Source organism: Phocoena phocoena, chromosome 8 (genome assembly GCF_963924675.1).
Source record: "Phocoena phocoena chromosome 8, mPhoPho1.1, whole genome shotgun sequence".
In the NCBI taxonomy this organism is placed as follows: Eukaryota; Metazoa; Chordata; class Mammalia; order Artiodactyla; family Phocoenidae; genus Phocoena; species Phocoena phocoena.
The window spans coordinates 47201882-47220750 of NC_089226.1; the positions used below are offsets into that span (position 1 = coordinate 47201882).

The 18869-nt window shown below is 38.5% G+C and overlaps 1 protein-coding gene across 2 annotated transcripts in view; it reads left to right on the forward strand.

Moving 5' to 3' along the window:
• The first annotated feature begins 5129 nt into the window (after nucleotides 1–5129).
• Nucleotides 5130–18869, forward strand: part of PICALM (phosphatidylinositol binding clathrin assembly protein) — a 106159-nt gene continuing 92419 nt past the window's right edge. Inside the window, exon 1 of one of the 2 annotated variants that reach the window (XM_065882339.1) lies at nucleotides 5130–5510. In XM_065882339.1, coding sequence (XP_065738411.1) covers nucleotides 5381–5510 — 130 coding nt within the window. In that variant the 5' untranslated portion in view covers nucleotides 5130–5380. The remainder of the gene's footprint in view (nucleotides 5511–18869) is intronic. The other variant, XM_065882338.1, reaches the window with a different exon arrangement.

Below are 18869 nucleotides of genomic sequence, written 5' to 3' on the forward strand. Positions count from 1 at the left end.
CTAGGCAAGAGTTAGCCCCCATCTCCCACCCCACTGTCAAGTCAAAAATCCATGCATAGCTTTACAGTCCTACCTCTGCATCTGCAGATTCAACCACCAGGGATCATGTAGCACTATAGTATGTATTTATTGAAAAAAATCTACGTATAAGTGGACCTGCGCAGTTGAAATCCATGTTGTTCAACGGTTAATTGTACATTGCATTAACATTTTGTCTAATCTAACATTTTGTCTGCATCCTGAGACTCTAGTAGAGGGCTTTGCCCATAGTAAATTCTGAGCAAATGTTTGTTGAATGATTTTATTCATTGAGTGACAACTGTGTGTCAAGCACTGTACTAGTTTTTATGCACATTATTTTATTTTTTAAATTTTTATTGGGGTATAGTTGATTTACAATGTTGTTTTAGTTTCAGATGTACAGCACAGTGAATCAGTTATACATATACATATATCCACTCTTTTGTAGATTCTTTTCCCATGTAGGCCATTACAGAGTATTGAGTAGAGTTCCCTGTGCTATACAGTAGGTCCTTATTAGTTATCTATTTTATATATAGTAGTATGTGTCAATCCCAATCTTCCAGTCTATCCCTCCCCCACTCCTTACCCCCAGTAACCATAAGTTTATTTTCTACATCTGTAACTCTATTTCCATTTTGTAGATAAGTTCATTTGTACATAAATACAATGGAATATTACTCAGCCATAACAAAGGATGAAATAATGCCATTAGCAACAACATGTATGGACCTAGAGATTGTCATACTGAGTGAAGTAAGACAAAGACAAATATCACATGATATCGCTTATACATGGAATCTAAATAAAGGCTACAAATGTACATTATCTTAATCCTGATAAGAAATCTGTAAGATATATGCTACTACCCTTGTTTTACATACGATGAAACTGAATAACTTGCCCAGAGTTTCGAACCTAAGTGTGTCTGACTCCAAACTGGTATTTCTCCCATTGCCTCAAATGAATTAATAAATCTCCTTAATTTTAGTGATATTTACTGGTCAAAATTTAATATCCTAATTTTACCATTAACATTGAAACTCTGATCTTTTAGTTCAGTGTTGCATGCTCGAATACATTTTTACTTGATTCAGCCTCTTTATATTACAGAGAAGAATGGACCCCAGGTACCTTAACAGCACAGGTATCCTATTTTTATTCTGCTTCATAATTAGAGAGTTTTTGATGATGATTCAGGGTCAAGGTTTGGTTAGTCTTTCTTTTTAAGAGAAGGATTAAAGAGCTAGTCCACATGTCATCTTTCAAGAGGTATAAAAGGCCCAAATACATTGAAAGTCATATTGAAATTATAGAATTAATATACCTGGAAGAAAGGATAATGTGGCAGGAATGAGTTAAAGATAGTAAGACAGTCTCACATATGGGAGAGAACCTGGTGGTCACCCTGATTTCTGTCTTTTCTGCATGCTAGGTGAAGCAGTGTGTATTAAAATTTTAATAAAGTTTTTAGAAGTACATAAAATAGTATCACGAGGATCTCAAGCAGTGAGAGCCCAAGCTCTAAAGTCAGACAGACCTGAGATCTAATCCTTGCTCCCCTACCTAATAGCTGAGCAAATTTAAGCAAGTTACTTAAATTTTCTTAAGCCTCAATTTCTTCATCAGTAAAATGGAGAGAAAAGAAGGGCATTAGGTAGGGTAGCTAATTACTACTATAACACACAGCATTAAAATTTTAGAGGCATAATTTAATAAAACAAGTAAAATCCAATACCGGTGTTCCTGGTCATGCAGTTCTCTGGGGCAGGATTCCTTCGAGGACTAATTTGGGGACCCATGCTTCTTCTATTTTGCAGTTTTGACTTCCTCTAGATTCTTTGAAATCTTCATTCAGCTGGTAGGTAGGGAAAGAAAGAGAATATGGCGCATGTGTAGGAGGTTTTAGAGGTTTTGTGGGCCAAAACTTAAACAGCTTTCATTGTTTCTGTCCACAGTCTATTGTGTATTGACCCCAACTAATCACAAGAGAGGCTGGGAAACATAGTATGTGCGCTCAGGAGAAAAGGAAACAGACTTTGGGGAATTCAGAGGTGTCTCTGCCACTTCAGGTCATGAGGTTGTCTTAGGGTTTAACTGAGATAATGCATGTAACGTGCTTAGCATAGGGTAAGTAATCAACACAGTTGCATGTAATTATTATTATCACAAGGGTGTATGCTGCGAGTCTGAATAAGGAAGTGAAGTCCTTGCTTGGAGGTTCTAGCAAGAGAGCTCAGCTACATTCAGAGAAAAGTCCTTACCTTTGTGTAAGGTTATATAAGATTATGATCTTTAACTGATTTGGCAGCATCAGGAAACATAAACATTGAAAGGTGAGGGATGAAGCGGTTGCCAAGTTGTTCATGTCAGCTTAGCTAACAGAATGTCAAAAGATTACAATTTAGATAACCTTAATGTCTAAGAAGAGTGGGTGTAGGGAACTGGTAGACTCTGGATTTGGGAGTGGGCTTAACTGAAATAATAAAGGGTAAAAATTCTGATCAATCTCCTCTTCCATATTCTTTTTCTCCCTCATTTTCTTAAAGTTACAGACATCATAAAGATTCTTCAGGTGCAGCATATTTTCTTCTCCCCACTTATTTTTCTCCTCTGTTGCCATTTAAAATAGTGTAAGAACTCTGAGAACAGAGACCATGTTTGCGTCACACATTATTACATCAGCACCTAGCAATGCCTAGCACAGCGTATGCAGGCAAGAAGTATTTGTTGAATGAATTTAATATATATGGTAGTTGCTTCAAGTCTTGCCTAAAGAATCTAGATAAAGTAATGGAAAGACAATGAGTTTTTAAATCTTGCACTTGAGTATTTGTGGGATTCTGGGACTTCTAAGAATTTTTTTTTTAAGCAATAGAGAAAAATTATATAAGCATTTAATCTCTAAGACTTTTTTCTTCCCTGTATTAAGTGGCACAATACTTTTTAGAGTTATAGTAATGAGAACTAAATGAAAAAATTCACGTAGTGTTCCTAGCACATAGAAAGCATTCAAAAAACGGTTGTTCCCTCCCCTGTACCTCACACCTCTCTACAATATACTTTTTTTTTTTTTACAATATACTTTTTAATTTAGGGGACCCTAACAATTGATTGACACTAATTTTTTACATATTTAGAAACTTCTAAAATACACCCTTGAAAAAAAGTACAGTGATATTTCTAACAGAAGCTAGTTTATTTATAAGGTGAACATGTCTACAGTTATTTGAATAATGGTGGTTTGTAAGAATCTCTTTGGTAAAAGTAATGGTGAAATACCTTCCTAGAATGTCATTCATAGTAGTGCAAAAAATACACGTTGCCTTCTGTGTGTTTAGGAATAACTTTTACATTTTCCCTAAAGATGAAATATTTAGCTACTGATTTAGCTCCTGTTGACCTCAGCAGGGGGTCTACCAATGCAGAAGCTCAGGCCACCTGTTAACTTATTAAGTGGAACCCGCAGAAGAATAGTAAGGAGGTCTTAAGAATTGGGTAACTCCACGGCCCAATGGACACAGGGCAGCAAACTCGGCACCAAACTGCAGATGGATTGCAGATGCACTGAAGGAAGTCATTACAGTTTTGAGAAATTTGGGGCTGGCTTGACACAGATGAAGCCTGCTGGTTTAAGCACTTTATGTTCTTGGCAAAAGCATGCTGTTGCAAATTTTCACCAGCCATAGTGAAAAAAAAAAGGGGGGAAAGGGAATGGGAGGAGACCACAAAATTCATGATGATACATAAAATGTTAACCATTAGCTTTGCATCTTTTGAGAGTCACCAGATTGAAGCACAGTATTTTGGACTTGGCTAGCAGATGGTGTACACAGACTTTCTGAGTATGTTAGCATTTCATTTGAAACTAGCAAGATTACATAGGACTATCATGGTAATTTAACATTCATGGAGATTTAAAAATTTATCCTTAAACTTGTGTTGAAAGTGGGGCATTTTAACATTTTAAAAGACATTGTGAAATAGACCTGGATCTCATAGAATAGATTCACAGGATATAATAATTCCTCTAAAATGCCCACAGGACAGTTTCAAGTGTCTTCTTTCCCTGAAAATCTGGCTTACGCAAGAGAAAAAGAGGCCAAAGAGAACAAAGACTAAACCAGGGGAGATGGCAGGTAGTGATGTCTGGATTCTCTGAATGGGACTTCTCCACTTACTACCTTCTCACTTCCTTCTATGGTCTGGACCTTTAATCACCACAGCAGTCAGCCTTGTAGGGTCAGCTAATCTCTGTTGACATCATCGTACTACTTCCCTTTTCAAATTCCAGTGAAGCTATGTGTTTCCTGTCCTATTTGACACCCTAGAGAAAAAATACTGGCCCATTAGCATCCAAATTTAGACTGGCAGCAATGTGTCAAGTTTTCAGGGACGAGATAAACAAAAACAGGTGACATTTCCAAGCCTCTCAAGAAAAGGGGAAAAAACCCCCAACCCTTCTGGGGTAAGTAAGCAGGGAGAGCTTCAATACCCACTGTAGGGAGAGGCCTGCTGACAGCCTCCGAGAATGGGCCGACGGAAGCCTTTTCCTTTTCATTAAAGCCAGGAGGATGGTTTTGGGGGCCTCCCTAAACACATTCTTGATTCTGCTAGGAAAGCCCAAGCAGCTCTGACACCCCCTTGCTCAGGGGTAGCTGTGAAGGTAGCTGCACCTCCTCTGTGGGGAGCCGTTGGTTTCAACCACAGACACTAGGACACCCTTGTGGGGGGAGAAGGGAGAAGCCATACGTCCCTCGCCCCGCCTCCCCCCTCCCCCTCCGTGACCCCAGCGAGCCCAGCCTCGGGCGACCTGTTAGCAGGGAGCATCACGTGACGCGGCGGGCCGCGCACTGCCCCCGCGGGGGAGCCTCCTGTTGCGCCCGCCGGGCGGGTTCCATCACGTAACGCGCGGGCGCCGCCCCGCTCTTCCCTCGCCGAGCGAGGGAGGGCCTGCGTCGAAGAGGAAAGAGAAGGGAAAAGGGGCGGGAGACGGAGGAGGGGCGGTGCCCGAGTCACGTGACCCGGGGCAGCCCGGAAAGCTCCGAGGAGGAGCCTGGCGCCGCCATTTTCCTGCAGCTGCCTGTCCCTTTTGCCCTGCCCGGCTTCAGCTGACCAGGGAGGGGGTGGGCTGAGCTGAGGCGGGGGCAGGGGAGTGCCCGATATCGTGCCTGACCCCGCGGGTGACAAGAGCCGGTTCTTTCTGGGCTGGGTGGCAGCGCGCGGCCCTGAGCCCCGCCCCAGGCCGGCAGGCGGAGAAGGAGCCGGTGGGGGTAGGGGGGGTGGGGGTCCTCCGGCGCTTGGGGGTCCCAGTCCCCGCCGGCTGCCGAGCGGGAGGGGTGGCGGAGGAGCCGCAGAGATGTCCGGCCAGAGCTTGACGGACCGAATCACCGCCGCCCAACACAGTGTCACCGGGTCCGCCGTGTCCAAGACAGTATGCAAGGCCACGACCCACGAGATCATGGGGCCCAAGAAAAAGCACCTGGACTGTGAGTGAAGCCGACCGCTGCCCCCGCGACCCGCGTCCTTCTCCCCATCTCTTTTCTTCCCCGCTTCAGCTGCCTCTTCCCTCCCTGCATCTTCTCTGGCGCGGCGGGTCCTGTGCTCATCCGAGCTGTGTTCTTTTTGCTTCCATCACACCTGCCTTCACGGCTTCCGTTCCCTGTCTAAAAATCCCTGACAAGCCACTCCCCTCCAGGTTCCTAGGGGACCCTGGCTTCTCTGCCCGGTGCTCCGCGATACACATTACAGCCGGCCAACTTGCCTCTCCACCTAGCCCCTCACCTCCCGGCCGCCTCTGTCTGCTGCAGCCTTCTACTCTTTCTTCCCACCCGTCCCGTGCTGCCTAGCCGCCCTCTCCTGAGCGTCTCCCCGCTTGCTCCCGGCCTCACCGCCCTATTGTTTCCCCACTAGCCTTCTTCGGGTTTCCGTAAACGCCCGGTTCCGTGGGCCCGGATCCCTGTTTCTCCGCAACCCTGAGGGCCGCCTCCCTTGAAGTGATTCCCACTTCCTTTGCTCCACTAGCCTCTTCTGTCCCTTCCTTTCCCGGTTTTCTCGTCCACCTCCCCCCCCCCCCCCCGCCCTTTGGGTTACCTTTCTTTGCCTCTGTATCTTAAGTTCCTTCGTCTCATTGTAAATATCATACTCAATATCCGACTTTTTTCCCCTGACTACTTTCTTCGTGGGCGTGAAAGTAAAGGGATTCTGTTAGTGTGGGGAAAGCTTTGTGGAACGCCGGGATTTTTAATCACCTCTGGTGGGGTTTAATCATTGTATTTTCATGCTTTTGACTGGGATAATTTGTGAATGTCAGTCACCCCCCCCCCCTTTCTTTTTTCTAATGGGGATATGGAAAAGGGTTTGCTGCTTTTGGTATCAGTTCCTAGAGCTGTTAAGCCTGGCGGTTTGAATTCAGAAGCTTGAGTGAAGCGTAGACTATTGGAATTCAAAATAGATTAATAATCAAATCTACAAATAACATACATCCTTTAAAAAACTGGTAAAAAGATATTTGGTGATGCTTGAGTTTGGACTCCGTTTTAATTTATGCTGGTTATCTTTTGAGGAACTAGTTTTTCTTAAACGCATGATATTACACCATTCACTAACTTAGCTACAATTACTAGAGCTAACTCCTCCCAACTTTTTCCAAACCTGGAAGCTACCTGTAATATCCTCCTTTTTTATTCCACTCCTTTACCTCAAGGTACAAAGATCAGTGGATTACTCAAGCTTTGACTCAATGGAGCTTTGACCTGAAACTTTTCAGGGAAACGTAGGGAAAAAGGCATTGTAATAGATAAGTTCCTTTTTTAAATGGCTACTGGACACATAAGCCTGACTGACTTCATCCTACGTGAAAGTTACTTTGCTTTACTGTTTGAAGCAAGAGTGAGCATGTCCTGAAAGGGAATTCACTGACGGGAGTCCTGTTTTGAGTTCTCGTTTGGACTTTGGCCGTAAGGTTTGCGCTTTTTAAAAAAATGTACAAAATGTGAATTCTTCCAAGACACTTTGCTCAGGAATTACTGAAAATAAGAACAAGTTACTGCTACAGACAAACCCATTATTCATTGTGACTTATTCCTTCCTTGTGGAAAAGTTTAAAAAAGCATCATTATTGCTTGGTTCTTCTTTTGATGTGCGGTTCATGGAGGCTGCTTGTTAACTATCAATCCTTGACTGTTTTAAAGAATTCAGAATATATTTAAATGGTGACACATTTATAAATGGAAAATTCTTTTAAATACATTATGAAGCCGTTAAGTACCTCTTTTGATTGTCTGATATTTGGAGTAGACGTTTCTACTGTTTACTTCTCTTCAAATGACTACTTGGCTTGCTCTACCCAATCTATGGTTTGCCCTAACACTGTTAATTCTTTTGTTAGGTTGGTTTTGTTGTTTGTTTGTTTTTGGCGTTGAAGAAACTACTTGTGACTTTGTGAACTGTTATCCTCATCTCTCCCTTCAAAATGATAACTTATAACACGAATAGATACCACTTTTAAAAGTCTTTTTAAAGGTTCTTGTCTTATTTCAAATGTTGCAGTTCTAACACATTGTGGAAAAGGTCAGAAAATAGGCTAGGTAAATTTAGGAGAGTGAGACTTGCTTGTGGTTTTATGAATGTTAGCCTTTTCTCTTGTAATGGAAGCTGCTGCAGATAAGAACTGGGATTAAGTTTGGTATATGGATAATCTCACATTTGTAGTCTTTTTCTCTACCACTGCTGTGTTTATAAATTCCCATTTAGAACCTGAATATTCCTGGTAATGTTTGATTTTTAAAAAAAATCTGTATGAATAAGGAGCCACTTACTCTATGAGGTTTTTAAAATACTATTTTTAAAATACAATTTTTAAAAAATACTATTTTCTTTATATTGTTGTTTAAAACACCCTTATAACCAGTTCCACTAATGGAATAAATTTAAGTCTGACCAATGAGTGGTTTTTGTAAACACCTTCTTCGCCCACACACTTTAACATACTTTGAGGAAATTGAAAAGGCTTTCACAAACAGTTCTGGGTTTTGACATCATGGACTTTTAAGTCTTTAATGTAGATACAATTTTTCCTCTTTTAGGAATTTTTCTTTCTAGTGAAGGCTTAGTTCTCTTGCGCCTTTTAATATACTGAGAAACTGTTGCCTAATTAGTTGACCCTAATGAAAATGATTTCATTTTTTAAATATTAGTATTTAACAAAAATATGCTTAGGACTGCTTTTTCTTATAAGCCTTTAGAGTGTGGAGGTGGTTTCTGTGTACTTCGCCAAAATCTGTCTATATTAGGAAATGATGATTGTAATCCATGAATTATGGCTTAATTCATACTACATTGTATACTTGTTTAAGAAAGAGCTTTTGCTTTGCTTATAGGGGTCAGTAGATAATAATGTTAAGTAGTGTCCCTACTATGAAAAGAGTTGTCAAACCTGAAACATATTTTTGAAACTAAACATGGTTTGCATTTAATTTCAGGCCTCTAATGGCCATAATCAAGATAGAAGAATAGCAGCCTTGTATTTGAAGGACTTCAGTTTGCCAGGCACTTATTAACCATTATCTAATTTAATCCTTTCTCATAGCTATGGGAGAGGCAAGTCATATGCATAGAAGATCATCTCTAACTAAATTTAAAGAGGGTATAGAATACTTAAAACGTTATTGGTTGAAGTACAGACAGAACAGAGGTTTTTTTGTTTGTTTGTTTTTTTGTGGTTTTTTTTGCGGTACGCAGGCCTCTCACTGCTGTGGCCTCTCCTGTTGCGGAGCCCAGGCTCCGGACCCGCAGGCTCAGCGGCCATGGCTCACGGGCCCAGCTGCTCCGCGGCATGTGGGATCCTCCCAGACCGGGGCACGAAACCGTGTCCCCTGCATTGGCAGGTGGATTCTGAACCACTGTGCCACCAGGGAAGCCCAGAACAGAGTTTTAAAATTTATAAATTCTTAAAGTAAAAACATTCTTACCTGATTTCACAACCTTTACTCTTGTTTTTTTTGACAAGAGCACTTTTTTCTATACTTGTTTACTTTCCTTGGACATTTATGTTGGGGCATGTTTCACTGAGATGAAATATTATGTTAATGGCGCTAATGTTTTCACTTTTATATCCATATTTTTTACAGTTAATTTCAAGGGACACTTCATTTCAGCCACCATCTGCCTTGCATTCTGTATAACAAAATCAAGATCATGTTCTTATTAAGTATCCGTTATAAGCATATCTCTAAGGTAGATACGGTGTGGGTATTTGTGTGTTGTGTAATGGCTCTAGACTCTGCCTAATTTTAATTGTGGAAACATATTTTTTTAAGTAAGAATTTGTGAATGTTTTGAATATGTAGAGGGTGGAATTTGTGTTTGGGTAAGTGGTTTGTATAACCACTGAAAATACATATAAAATATTGACATGCACCCAAAATAATTATCTTTCTAAGCAAATTATTGATTTTTAATGTCTTAGTTAATGATATCCAATGGGTGCTTAGTTTGCGTATTGTCAAGAATGTATCTGGTAACTGGGATCTGATTTGAAAGAAGGTACCTGTGAGGAAGATAGTAAGTAGAAGATCTGCCCCTAGATGGCGCTTGTTTAGAAATAAGGTAACTGGGGCTTTCCAAATGGACAATTATTTCATAGTTATGTTTGGGCTTACTGTTCTTTCCCATAAGAATTAATCGTATGATTTATATTTTCATTTTCATTAGTTGACCTATTCTGTCCCTTACTACTTTAATAGTTCTGAAATACAAAAAAAAATGGTAATTGAGTCATCAAAGTGGTAATAGCAAGATTTGACTACTTATGTCAAATGTAGGAGGTATATAGTAGAACTCCACAAATATAAGTTTTTCCTCCTTGACATATTTAGTTATGTTTCTGAATAGTATGTATTTTAAAAGAGCAACCTGAAGAGAATTTTACCTATAGCCATTTCGGTAGCTGCCTTATTTGTAACTAGCAAATTAATTCTAAAATTTCTTTGTAAAGTAATTAGGCTTCACTGGTGGACTTGTTACTTTAAGAAATACTGTTTAGACTTTATTCATCTATTTTTTATCCTTGTAGCAGTGCTTTTTATGTTTATATATTTTATATATCTGAATAATTTTAAAAGATGTCTTAGAATTTAATTTCAACGGAAAAGAAGTGAAACTTCATTATGAAGTGACATGCTTTTTTTCCTCTCATTTGAGTTGTAAAGCACTTGTATGATATTTAATTAGATGTTTTATTTTTTTAACTTTTTTAAGCTCTTCCACTTTACTTTTTAAATTTAAAAAATATTTATTATTTATTTTTGGCTGTGTTGGGTCTTCATTGCTGTGTGCGGGCTTTTCTCTAGTTGCAGTGAGTGGGGGCTGCTCTTCGTTGCGGTGTGTGGGCTTCTCGTTGTGCTGGCTTGTCTTGTTGAGGAGCATGGGCTCTAGGCATGCGGGATTCAGTAGTTGTGGCACCTGGGCTCAGTAGTTGTGGCTTGCGGGCTCTAGAGCACAGGCTCAGTAGTTGTGGCGCACGGGCCCAGCTGCTCTGCGGCATGTGGGATCCTCCCAGACCAGGGCTCGAACCTGTGTCCCCTGCATTAGCAGGCAGACTTTCAACCACTGCGCCACCAGGGAAGCCCCCCCCAGATGTTTTAAAAATACATTAATTTATTTTAACTAATCAGAATTGCTTTAATTTAAATAATGTGAAAGTTCACCAATTTGTTTAAAATAATTGATTTTAATTAGTCATCAGAATTGCTTTAATTTGAATAAAATACTTTATTTTGACTCTGATTATCATTTAGAATATTTAATGTGAAAGTTCACCCTAATACATAAAGTCTCTTCTGTTTTCTTCATTTTCAAAGTGCTTAGTTCCTTGATTTTGCCCTTAAAGTCAAAGAAGCAAGTAAAATAAACTTACAGACTTCTTGGCAAGAGGTTAGAGCCCTACCAAGAAGAAGTAGGGTTAGATTTTCAAAGTAAAGGCTTAATATTTGCTTTTCCTGTTCTTTTGGTGGCTGAAGTGGCATTTCCGTTACTTTGTGTTCTGTCTCAGTATGTTCCCAGTTAAATGGCTTTATATATTTCTCTAGAGAATTGAAATTTTTGGATTTGATCTTTCAGAATTTTGTGTATTCACTGTGTATATGGTTCTCTTCATGGAGAGAATTGTTTGTAGGCAGTTACAATTTACTAATGATATTCCTTTAAAAGGGAATTTTAATGAACTTAAACCTTTGTATTAAAAATTATGTTCAGAATTGTAATTTGCCAGGTTATCAGAATATTAAGGATTTCTCAAGTTACATTAGAACATAGTGGCAATACTCACAGCTAGACGTGTTTTTTGTGTTTATGCCTAGGTTGTGTTTATATTTATTTAACAAATGTTTATGCTTACTTTGTGCTGGGCACTCACATTACTGAACACTTTGCATTTATAAACTTGTTTATTCCTTTCAACAACTTTGTGAGAGATTTTATTATTATTTTTAAAGTTATTTATTTATTTTTGGCTGTGTTGGGTCTTCGTTGCTGCGTGCAGACTTTCGCTAGTTGCAGCGAGTGGGGGCTACTCTCTGTTGCAGTACGTGGGCTTCTCATTGCAGTGTCTTCTCTTGTTGCAGAGCATGGGCTCTAGGCGTGCAGGCTTCAGTAGTTGTGGCATGTTGGCTCGCTCAGTCGTTGCGGCTCATGAGCTCTAGAGCACAGGCTCAGTAGTAGTTGCTCTGCAGCATGTGGAATCTTCCTGGACCAGGACTCGAACCTGTGTCCCCTACATTGGCAGGCGGATTCTTAACCACTGTGCCACCACCGAAGTCCAAGAGATTTTATTATTATCACCGTTTTACTGAAGAGGAAACTAAGGCACTGAGTTTAGTAATTTGCCCAAGGTCACATTGCCAGGAAGAAGAGAACTGGGATTTGAACCCAGGTAGTCTAGCATCAGGTCTGGCTTTCACTTTAGTGTAACTTTTTATGTAATGATTTTCTATTCTAGAGAATGAATAGACCATGTTTATCTATTCATGGCTGTTTCTTAAAGTGTGGTCCGGGGATTCCTGGGAGTCCCCAAGACCCCTTCAGCGTATTTGTGAAATCGAAATTATATTCATATGCTGAGACATTATTTTCCTTTTCCATTTTCATTCTTCCACTATTGTACAGTGGAGTTTTCCAGAGGCTGTGATACTGCAACAAATTGAATGTAGTAGCAGATATGAAAATCTAACTGTTTTCTATTAAGCCAGATAGTAAAGAGTTTTGGAAAAAAATGTGAAACAATGCCACTGTTCTAAATTTTGGTTTTGGAAAATACAGTTATTTTTTATGAATAATGCTAACATATGATGAATTTTATTATTTTAAAATGAATTAATATTTAAAAATTTCTCAGTTTTAATTTCTAACACAGTAAATACCAATAGAGAAAAACCACATAAGCAAAAGCTCTTTGGGGTCTTCAATTTTTAAGATTGTAAAGGTTCTGAGACTAAAAAAATTCAACTCTAAGGAAGGGTGTTTAGAAGAGGGGAGAAAAGAATACTCAGAGAGAAACTAGATGTAAGTGGTCCTTTAAATTCTCAGAGTAATTTTGATTTGATTTGATGGGTAACAGTGGGCCAATCATTGTAGGACTGAGGAAGAGATGTGACGTGATCTTTTGATTATGTCATACTGTTGAGTAGATTGGAAAGAATGTGCTGTGTGACTTGGAAAGGAGACTTCTGGGGGGCAAAAAGAGTCTCTAACAGTAATAATGTAATTTTTCCTAAAAGGCCTTGATAGAGTCCATCATTAATTGAGACTCTTGATCTATTTTTCCTCACTTGTTTTGTTTTGTTTTAAATATATCTAAGCTATTTCTTTTCAGCCAAGCAGGTTAGGTACCAGTTGAACCAAAATAAGTTCTTGACCCTCAAACTATTAGCCAGCCTTTGCAAATCCCATTCCTTGGACACAAAATACCTTCACCTCTCTGTCAGTACAGATGCATCCTTCCTTTTAAATCTTCTTTAAACTAACTTGCTTTTGTTAACATTCACCTTTAAAGTAACCTCTTTCCTAAAGACGTTACTGAATAACTCCCCCTGGTTCTGTCAGTCCAACATTATTATCACCATTTAAAGTTTACATATATATATATTTTTATTAAACTGTACTCAGTATTATGCTTTTATGTATATATTGGGTTTATGTGTGTTTTCTCTGTGAATAGGAACTGTTCTTTTTTGTGCTGTTCTATGTCTCTTCTCAAAGTACCTAATCAGTGGCCCTTTGGATGCCCAGTAAGTACTGAATGATTACACATAATCTCCCGTCACAGCTTAGGCTATTCCATGAACAATGTATGGACACACCGTAGAGATCTATTCCAGTAGATATTTTAATAATGTTTTTATGGCCATTATCTTAGTTGCAGTGAATGGTAATCACCTGGTTACAAAATTATATATGAAGTCATTCAGTAGCATTGATAAAAAAGATTATAACAAATTGCTATGGCACCTATGAGGCATTGAGGTTTAGTTTTGTTTAGGTATTATGTGGTTTTTCCAAAGTATTGTTATAGCAAAGAAAAAAAGTTTCTTGGTTACATTTACTCAGTTTGAAAACTATATTCAAATGCATGTTTTTTGAGGATATGGTCTTAAAAGTAGAAATTAATTTTAAGAATTAAACAGGGTACCAGAATTAGATTTGAAATGTTTATCAGAGCTGCTTCCTTGTACAACTCTAGGAGGTGCTGATCACATTATAATCTATGTGCAGGGTGCCTCCAGTATATAACTGTATGGCAGCCTCACTTTAGGATAAAGTACACTTAATAGATAATGTCAAAATGCAAAAGAAAAGAAATGACTGTTTTAGAATTAAGCCTTGTGAGGTATGAAGCCAAAGTTGGAGTAGTAGTAGTGATGGCCTAAAGTACACGTAATAGGTAACGTCAAGATGCAAAAGAAAAGAAATGACCGTTTTAGAACGAAGCCTTGTAGGGTAAGCAAAGGTTGGAGTGCTAAGTAGTGATGGCCATGATAGACCACTAAATCCAGATCATCAGTTCATTCCAGGGGCTGGTAGGAGTTGCTGCAAGTCTTCTCTGAATGCTTGGAATTCCAGCAGTGATTTCTGAAACGGTGCTGGTATTTATAGTCATAAACTTAGTACTTGAAAGCTTGCTAGGGGCCCTGATTTTACTCAAGGGACATTTCTTTCAAGTAGTGGTTGAGGAAGCTAGATACTCTTTCCAAACTTCTTCCCTCACTAAAGATTGCAGGTATACTTTACAGGTGACTTCATAGGGTATACTCAGTTGCTGTATTTTTTTTTTTTTTTTTTTTTTTGCGGTACGCGGGCCTCTCACTGTTGTGGCCTCTCCTGTTGCGGAGCACAGGCTGCGCAGGCTCAGCGGCCACGGCTCATGGGCCCAGCCGCTCCGCGGCATGTGGGATCTTCCCGGACCGGGACACGAACCCATGTCCCCTGCATCGGCAGGCAGATTCTCAACCACTGCGCCACCAGGGAAGCCCCTCAGTTGCTGTATTTTAATGTACATGTTTCTGCTGATTATAGATCTCCTCATGTGATTTATAAGCTCTGGAAACAAGGGTCATGGTGTGTGTGTGTGTATGTATGTTAAAATTTTTATGTGCTGGTAACAGAGTTCGTTATCCTGTGGAAGCTTGAGAAATACAAATGTAACATTTTAAGTACATCTAATATGCAAAAATCTTATCGTAATTCAAATATATACCAAAAAGTAAATAGGGTGGTATTCACACCGGAGAGGATTTGCAGACCTTTTTGGTGTATTAGAAACAGTTGTTTGCAGAAATTTATTATCATGCATGGTATTGACTGATTTGAGATATTGTCATTTAATCCAAAGCTAATGTGAAAAGGGGGATTGTGAGGCAAAGTGATTTTTTTAATGCAATTTTTAAATTGAGATGTAGTTCACATAACATAAAATATATTCACAGTGTTGTGTGCAACCATCTCCAGTATCTAATAACAGAACGTTTCCCCCCACCCCAAAAAGAAACCACCTATCTGTTAGCAATCACTCCCCCCATCTCTCCACCCTCATTCCCTGGCAACCAGTAATCTACTTTCTGTCTATGGATTTTCCTATTCTGGACATTTCATATGAGTAGAATCATACAATACATGGCCTTTCATGTCTGGCTTCTTTCACTTAGCATAATGTTTTCAAGGTTTATTTATGTTGTAGCATGTAACAACACTTCATTCTTTTTATAACCTAATAATATTCCCTTGTATGGATATACCACATTTTGCTCATTCATCCATTGATGGACACTTGGGTTGTTTATCCCTTTAAATCCAGGAAGAATAGTATTGCTATGAACATCTGTATAGAAGTGTTTGTGTTAACATGTGTTTTCAGTTCTCTTGGGTATGTACAAAGGAGAAGAATTTCTGGGTCATATGGTGGTTATATGTTAACTTTTTGAGGAATTACTAGACTGTTTTCCACAGCAGCTGCACCATTTTACATTCCCAACAACAATGTATAAAGGTTTCAGTTTCTCCGTATTTTTGCTAACACTTGTTATTTTCAGGGTATTTAAAAATTTTTTTTTCATCGTAGTCGTCCTAGTTAAATATATATATATATAGTATATATCATGATTTTGGTTTGCATTTCCCTAATGACTCATGATGTTAAACATCTTGTTAATGATGTTGAGCTTATTGACCCTTTGTATATCTTTGAAAAAATGTCTATTCAGATCCTTTGCCCATTTTAAATTTGGTTCTTTATTATTTGGAATGCTAGAAGAGTTCTTTACGTATTCTGGATACTAGATCCTTATATGACTTGAAAATATTTTTCCCATCCTGTGTCTTGTCTTTCCACTTTTTTGATAGTGTTCCCCCTGCCCTTTTAAAAATCAAAGTATAGTTGATTTACAATATTATATTAGTTCCACGTATACAACATAGTGATTCATAATTTTTTAAATAAATGATAGTGTCCTTTGATGCACAAAAGTTTTTAATTTTGAAGTTCAGTTTGTCTATATTTTCTTTGAATATTTGTGCTTTTGGTATAATAAGAAACCATTGGCTAATCCAAGTTTACGCAGATTTACACCTCACCTACTCCTAAGAGTTTTAGCTCTTTTAGGTTTGATCAGCTTTGAGTTAATTTTTATATATGGTGTGTGGACACAAGGTGACGTTAAGGAAAATGAAGGATATTTGAGTTTTTCCCCTTCTTTTGAGGTTTACATGGGATACAACTCTGCTACCTCTGTGTAATGTGGAAATAGAGATTAGTGAGGGAGAAAAAATTTTCCTTGATGGCATTCTCCAGTACTGGTAATAGTTCATTGACTATGGAAAATTCAAGTCAAACATTTTTCAACTGAATGGACTAATTAATCTAATCCAACAACCTTTTTAAATGTGTGAAGAGATAATACACAATTGCATGGGTGTCCATAAGCAGTAATTTTTATCTATACAGAATGGTGTGTATGTTTCCATAGTATCTTGTACTTCTCCATAATGACTTGTACTACTTCTTTTTTTTATTGGAGTAAAATTGCTTTACAATGTTGTATTAGTTTTTGCTGTACAATGAAGTGAATCAGCTATATGTATACCTATATCCCCCCTCTTGGACCTCCCTCCCACCCCACCATCCCACCCATCTAGGTCGTTACAGAGCATGGAGCTGAGCTTGCTGTGCTATACAGCAGGTTCCCACTAGCTATCTATTTTACACTTGGTAATGTATTTATGTCAAACCTAATCTCCCAATTCATCCCACCCTCCACTTTCCACCCTGTGTCCACATGTCTGTTCTCTATGTCTGCATCTCTATTCCTGCCCTACAAATAGGTTCATCTGTACCATTTTTCTAGATTCCACATATATACGTTAATATACGATATTTGTTTTTCTCCTTCTGGCTTACTTCACTCTGTATGACAGACTCTAGGTCCATCTACATCTCTACAAATGACCCAGTTTCATTTCTTTTTATGGCTGAGTAATATTCCATTGTATATATGTACCACATCTTCTTTATCCATTCATCTGTTGTTGGACATTTAGGTTGTTTCCATGTCCTGGCTATTGTAAATAGTGCTGCAGTGGACATTGGGGTACGTATAGCTTCTATAATTATAAGTGTTTACAGAAAACCCTTGTGTGTCGTCTTTACTGTGCTAAATAGAGCATATAGCAAGTATGTAATAAAAAGATGCTGAAAGAATGAAGGAGGGATGAAATTTCCATGAGGGGTTTCTAATGTGTTATCAAAGAACGTTTTAGGATTTTTTCCATAAAGGAAGAGAAAGATTACTGTAGGGGTAATGCCTTTGCTATAAGTAGTAGTTGTTTGTTTAAACTTCTTTCTGTTCCCATGATGAAGTAAATTTTTATTTATTGGTTGAAAATGTGAGGAATTATGGAAGTTAAGAAGTAAATTTCCAGAGTTAGATTATATAAAATTAGGGTAGTTTGACACACTTAAAATATTATTTATTCCAGGACCTACTTAATATTAGTATATTTGATTTCAAATGTTTCTTCTGTTTTTGTTTTCTTTTTTTCCCCTGTTATGAGTATTATTTGCTAATGTATGGTTGTTGTAAGTGAATTCCAGGCAGTCTTTGATTTTAGACTTTGTGTTACCTGTGATAGTTCACACCTGATAGCAGAATGCTATAGGCCTTATTTGCTAAATGCTTGTGTTTTTTGTTATAAGATATTGGCAAAACTTGTAAAGTGCAAAGAAAGATAGAAATGAAGTATATGTCTTTAATAGGCTATAATGAACTGGATGTTGACCTTGATTGGCTTCTTTCTACTACCTACTTCACCTATGCCCATTTTGTCTGTGGTGAATTGCTTATGGAAATCCAAATTAATTTTTTTTGAATGTGTAATGTAGATAAATCTTAATTCATTTGTGTACCTACAGACTCAAGAGTTTATTTTGTGTGACTTTATATTTCTTGGAGAAGGCCTGAGTGGAAAAAAGAATTATAAGAGCAAATCTTTTTTTAAAATTTCATGTTATTTTAGTAAAATTATCTAGGAAACTGTATTAAAATCTTTTGCTTGTTCTATGAGCAAGAATATGGGGTGAAAGTTCTGAGATTGAGTTCTGTTGAATTGAACAGTGCTGGCAAAACCCCTGGTTAGAAGCATTAAATGGGGTGCTGAGGAAAAGTGATCAAGGCCTAGAAAGTAATGTAAAAATGAATGGCATTTAATCGTTACTCTAAAAGGAACATGAGATCTGATGTTGAAAATGTGTAAACAAATAATTGTAATAATTGAGATAAATGCGTAATATTATTTACATAAAGTATCAAAGTAGGGGCTGGAGTAATTTTGAAGGAGTTAATGACAGCTTCGTAGAGGAGGTAACAAGAATTTTAAGAATGAACAGTGATTTGCCAGATGGACAAAGGGATTCCTCCTAAATAGATTAGCACATTTAGGGACACAGAGGCAAGAAAGCATTTTGATGTGTTTGGGGAAAACTTTAAGTAGTGCTGTATGGTGGAATGTAAAGTGTTAATGAGAGTAAGAGGGAGATGAGGTTGGAGAGAGAGCCCTTAAATGTCTTGTAAGGACAGGAGTTATCTTGATAGACTCTGGTTTCTCCTCCCCAGATCCTGATTTTAGGATCCCCTTTCCTCCCGTTTATTAGCTGCTCTCCTAGCTTTAGATGCCAGTGTTACGGAACTGGAGGAACTGCTTTCCTTTTTCCTGGTAATTTGTGGCAGGGTTATTGAAAGGGAAGGAAGATAGGAATCTACAATCCTGTTGCCGTTTGTGCAGGGGGCTAGATGAGCTTTGGC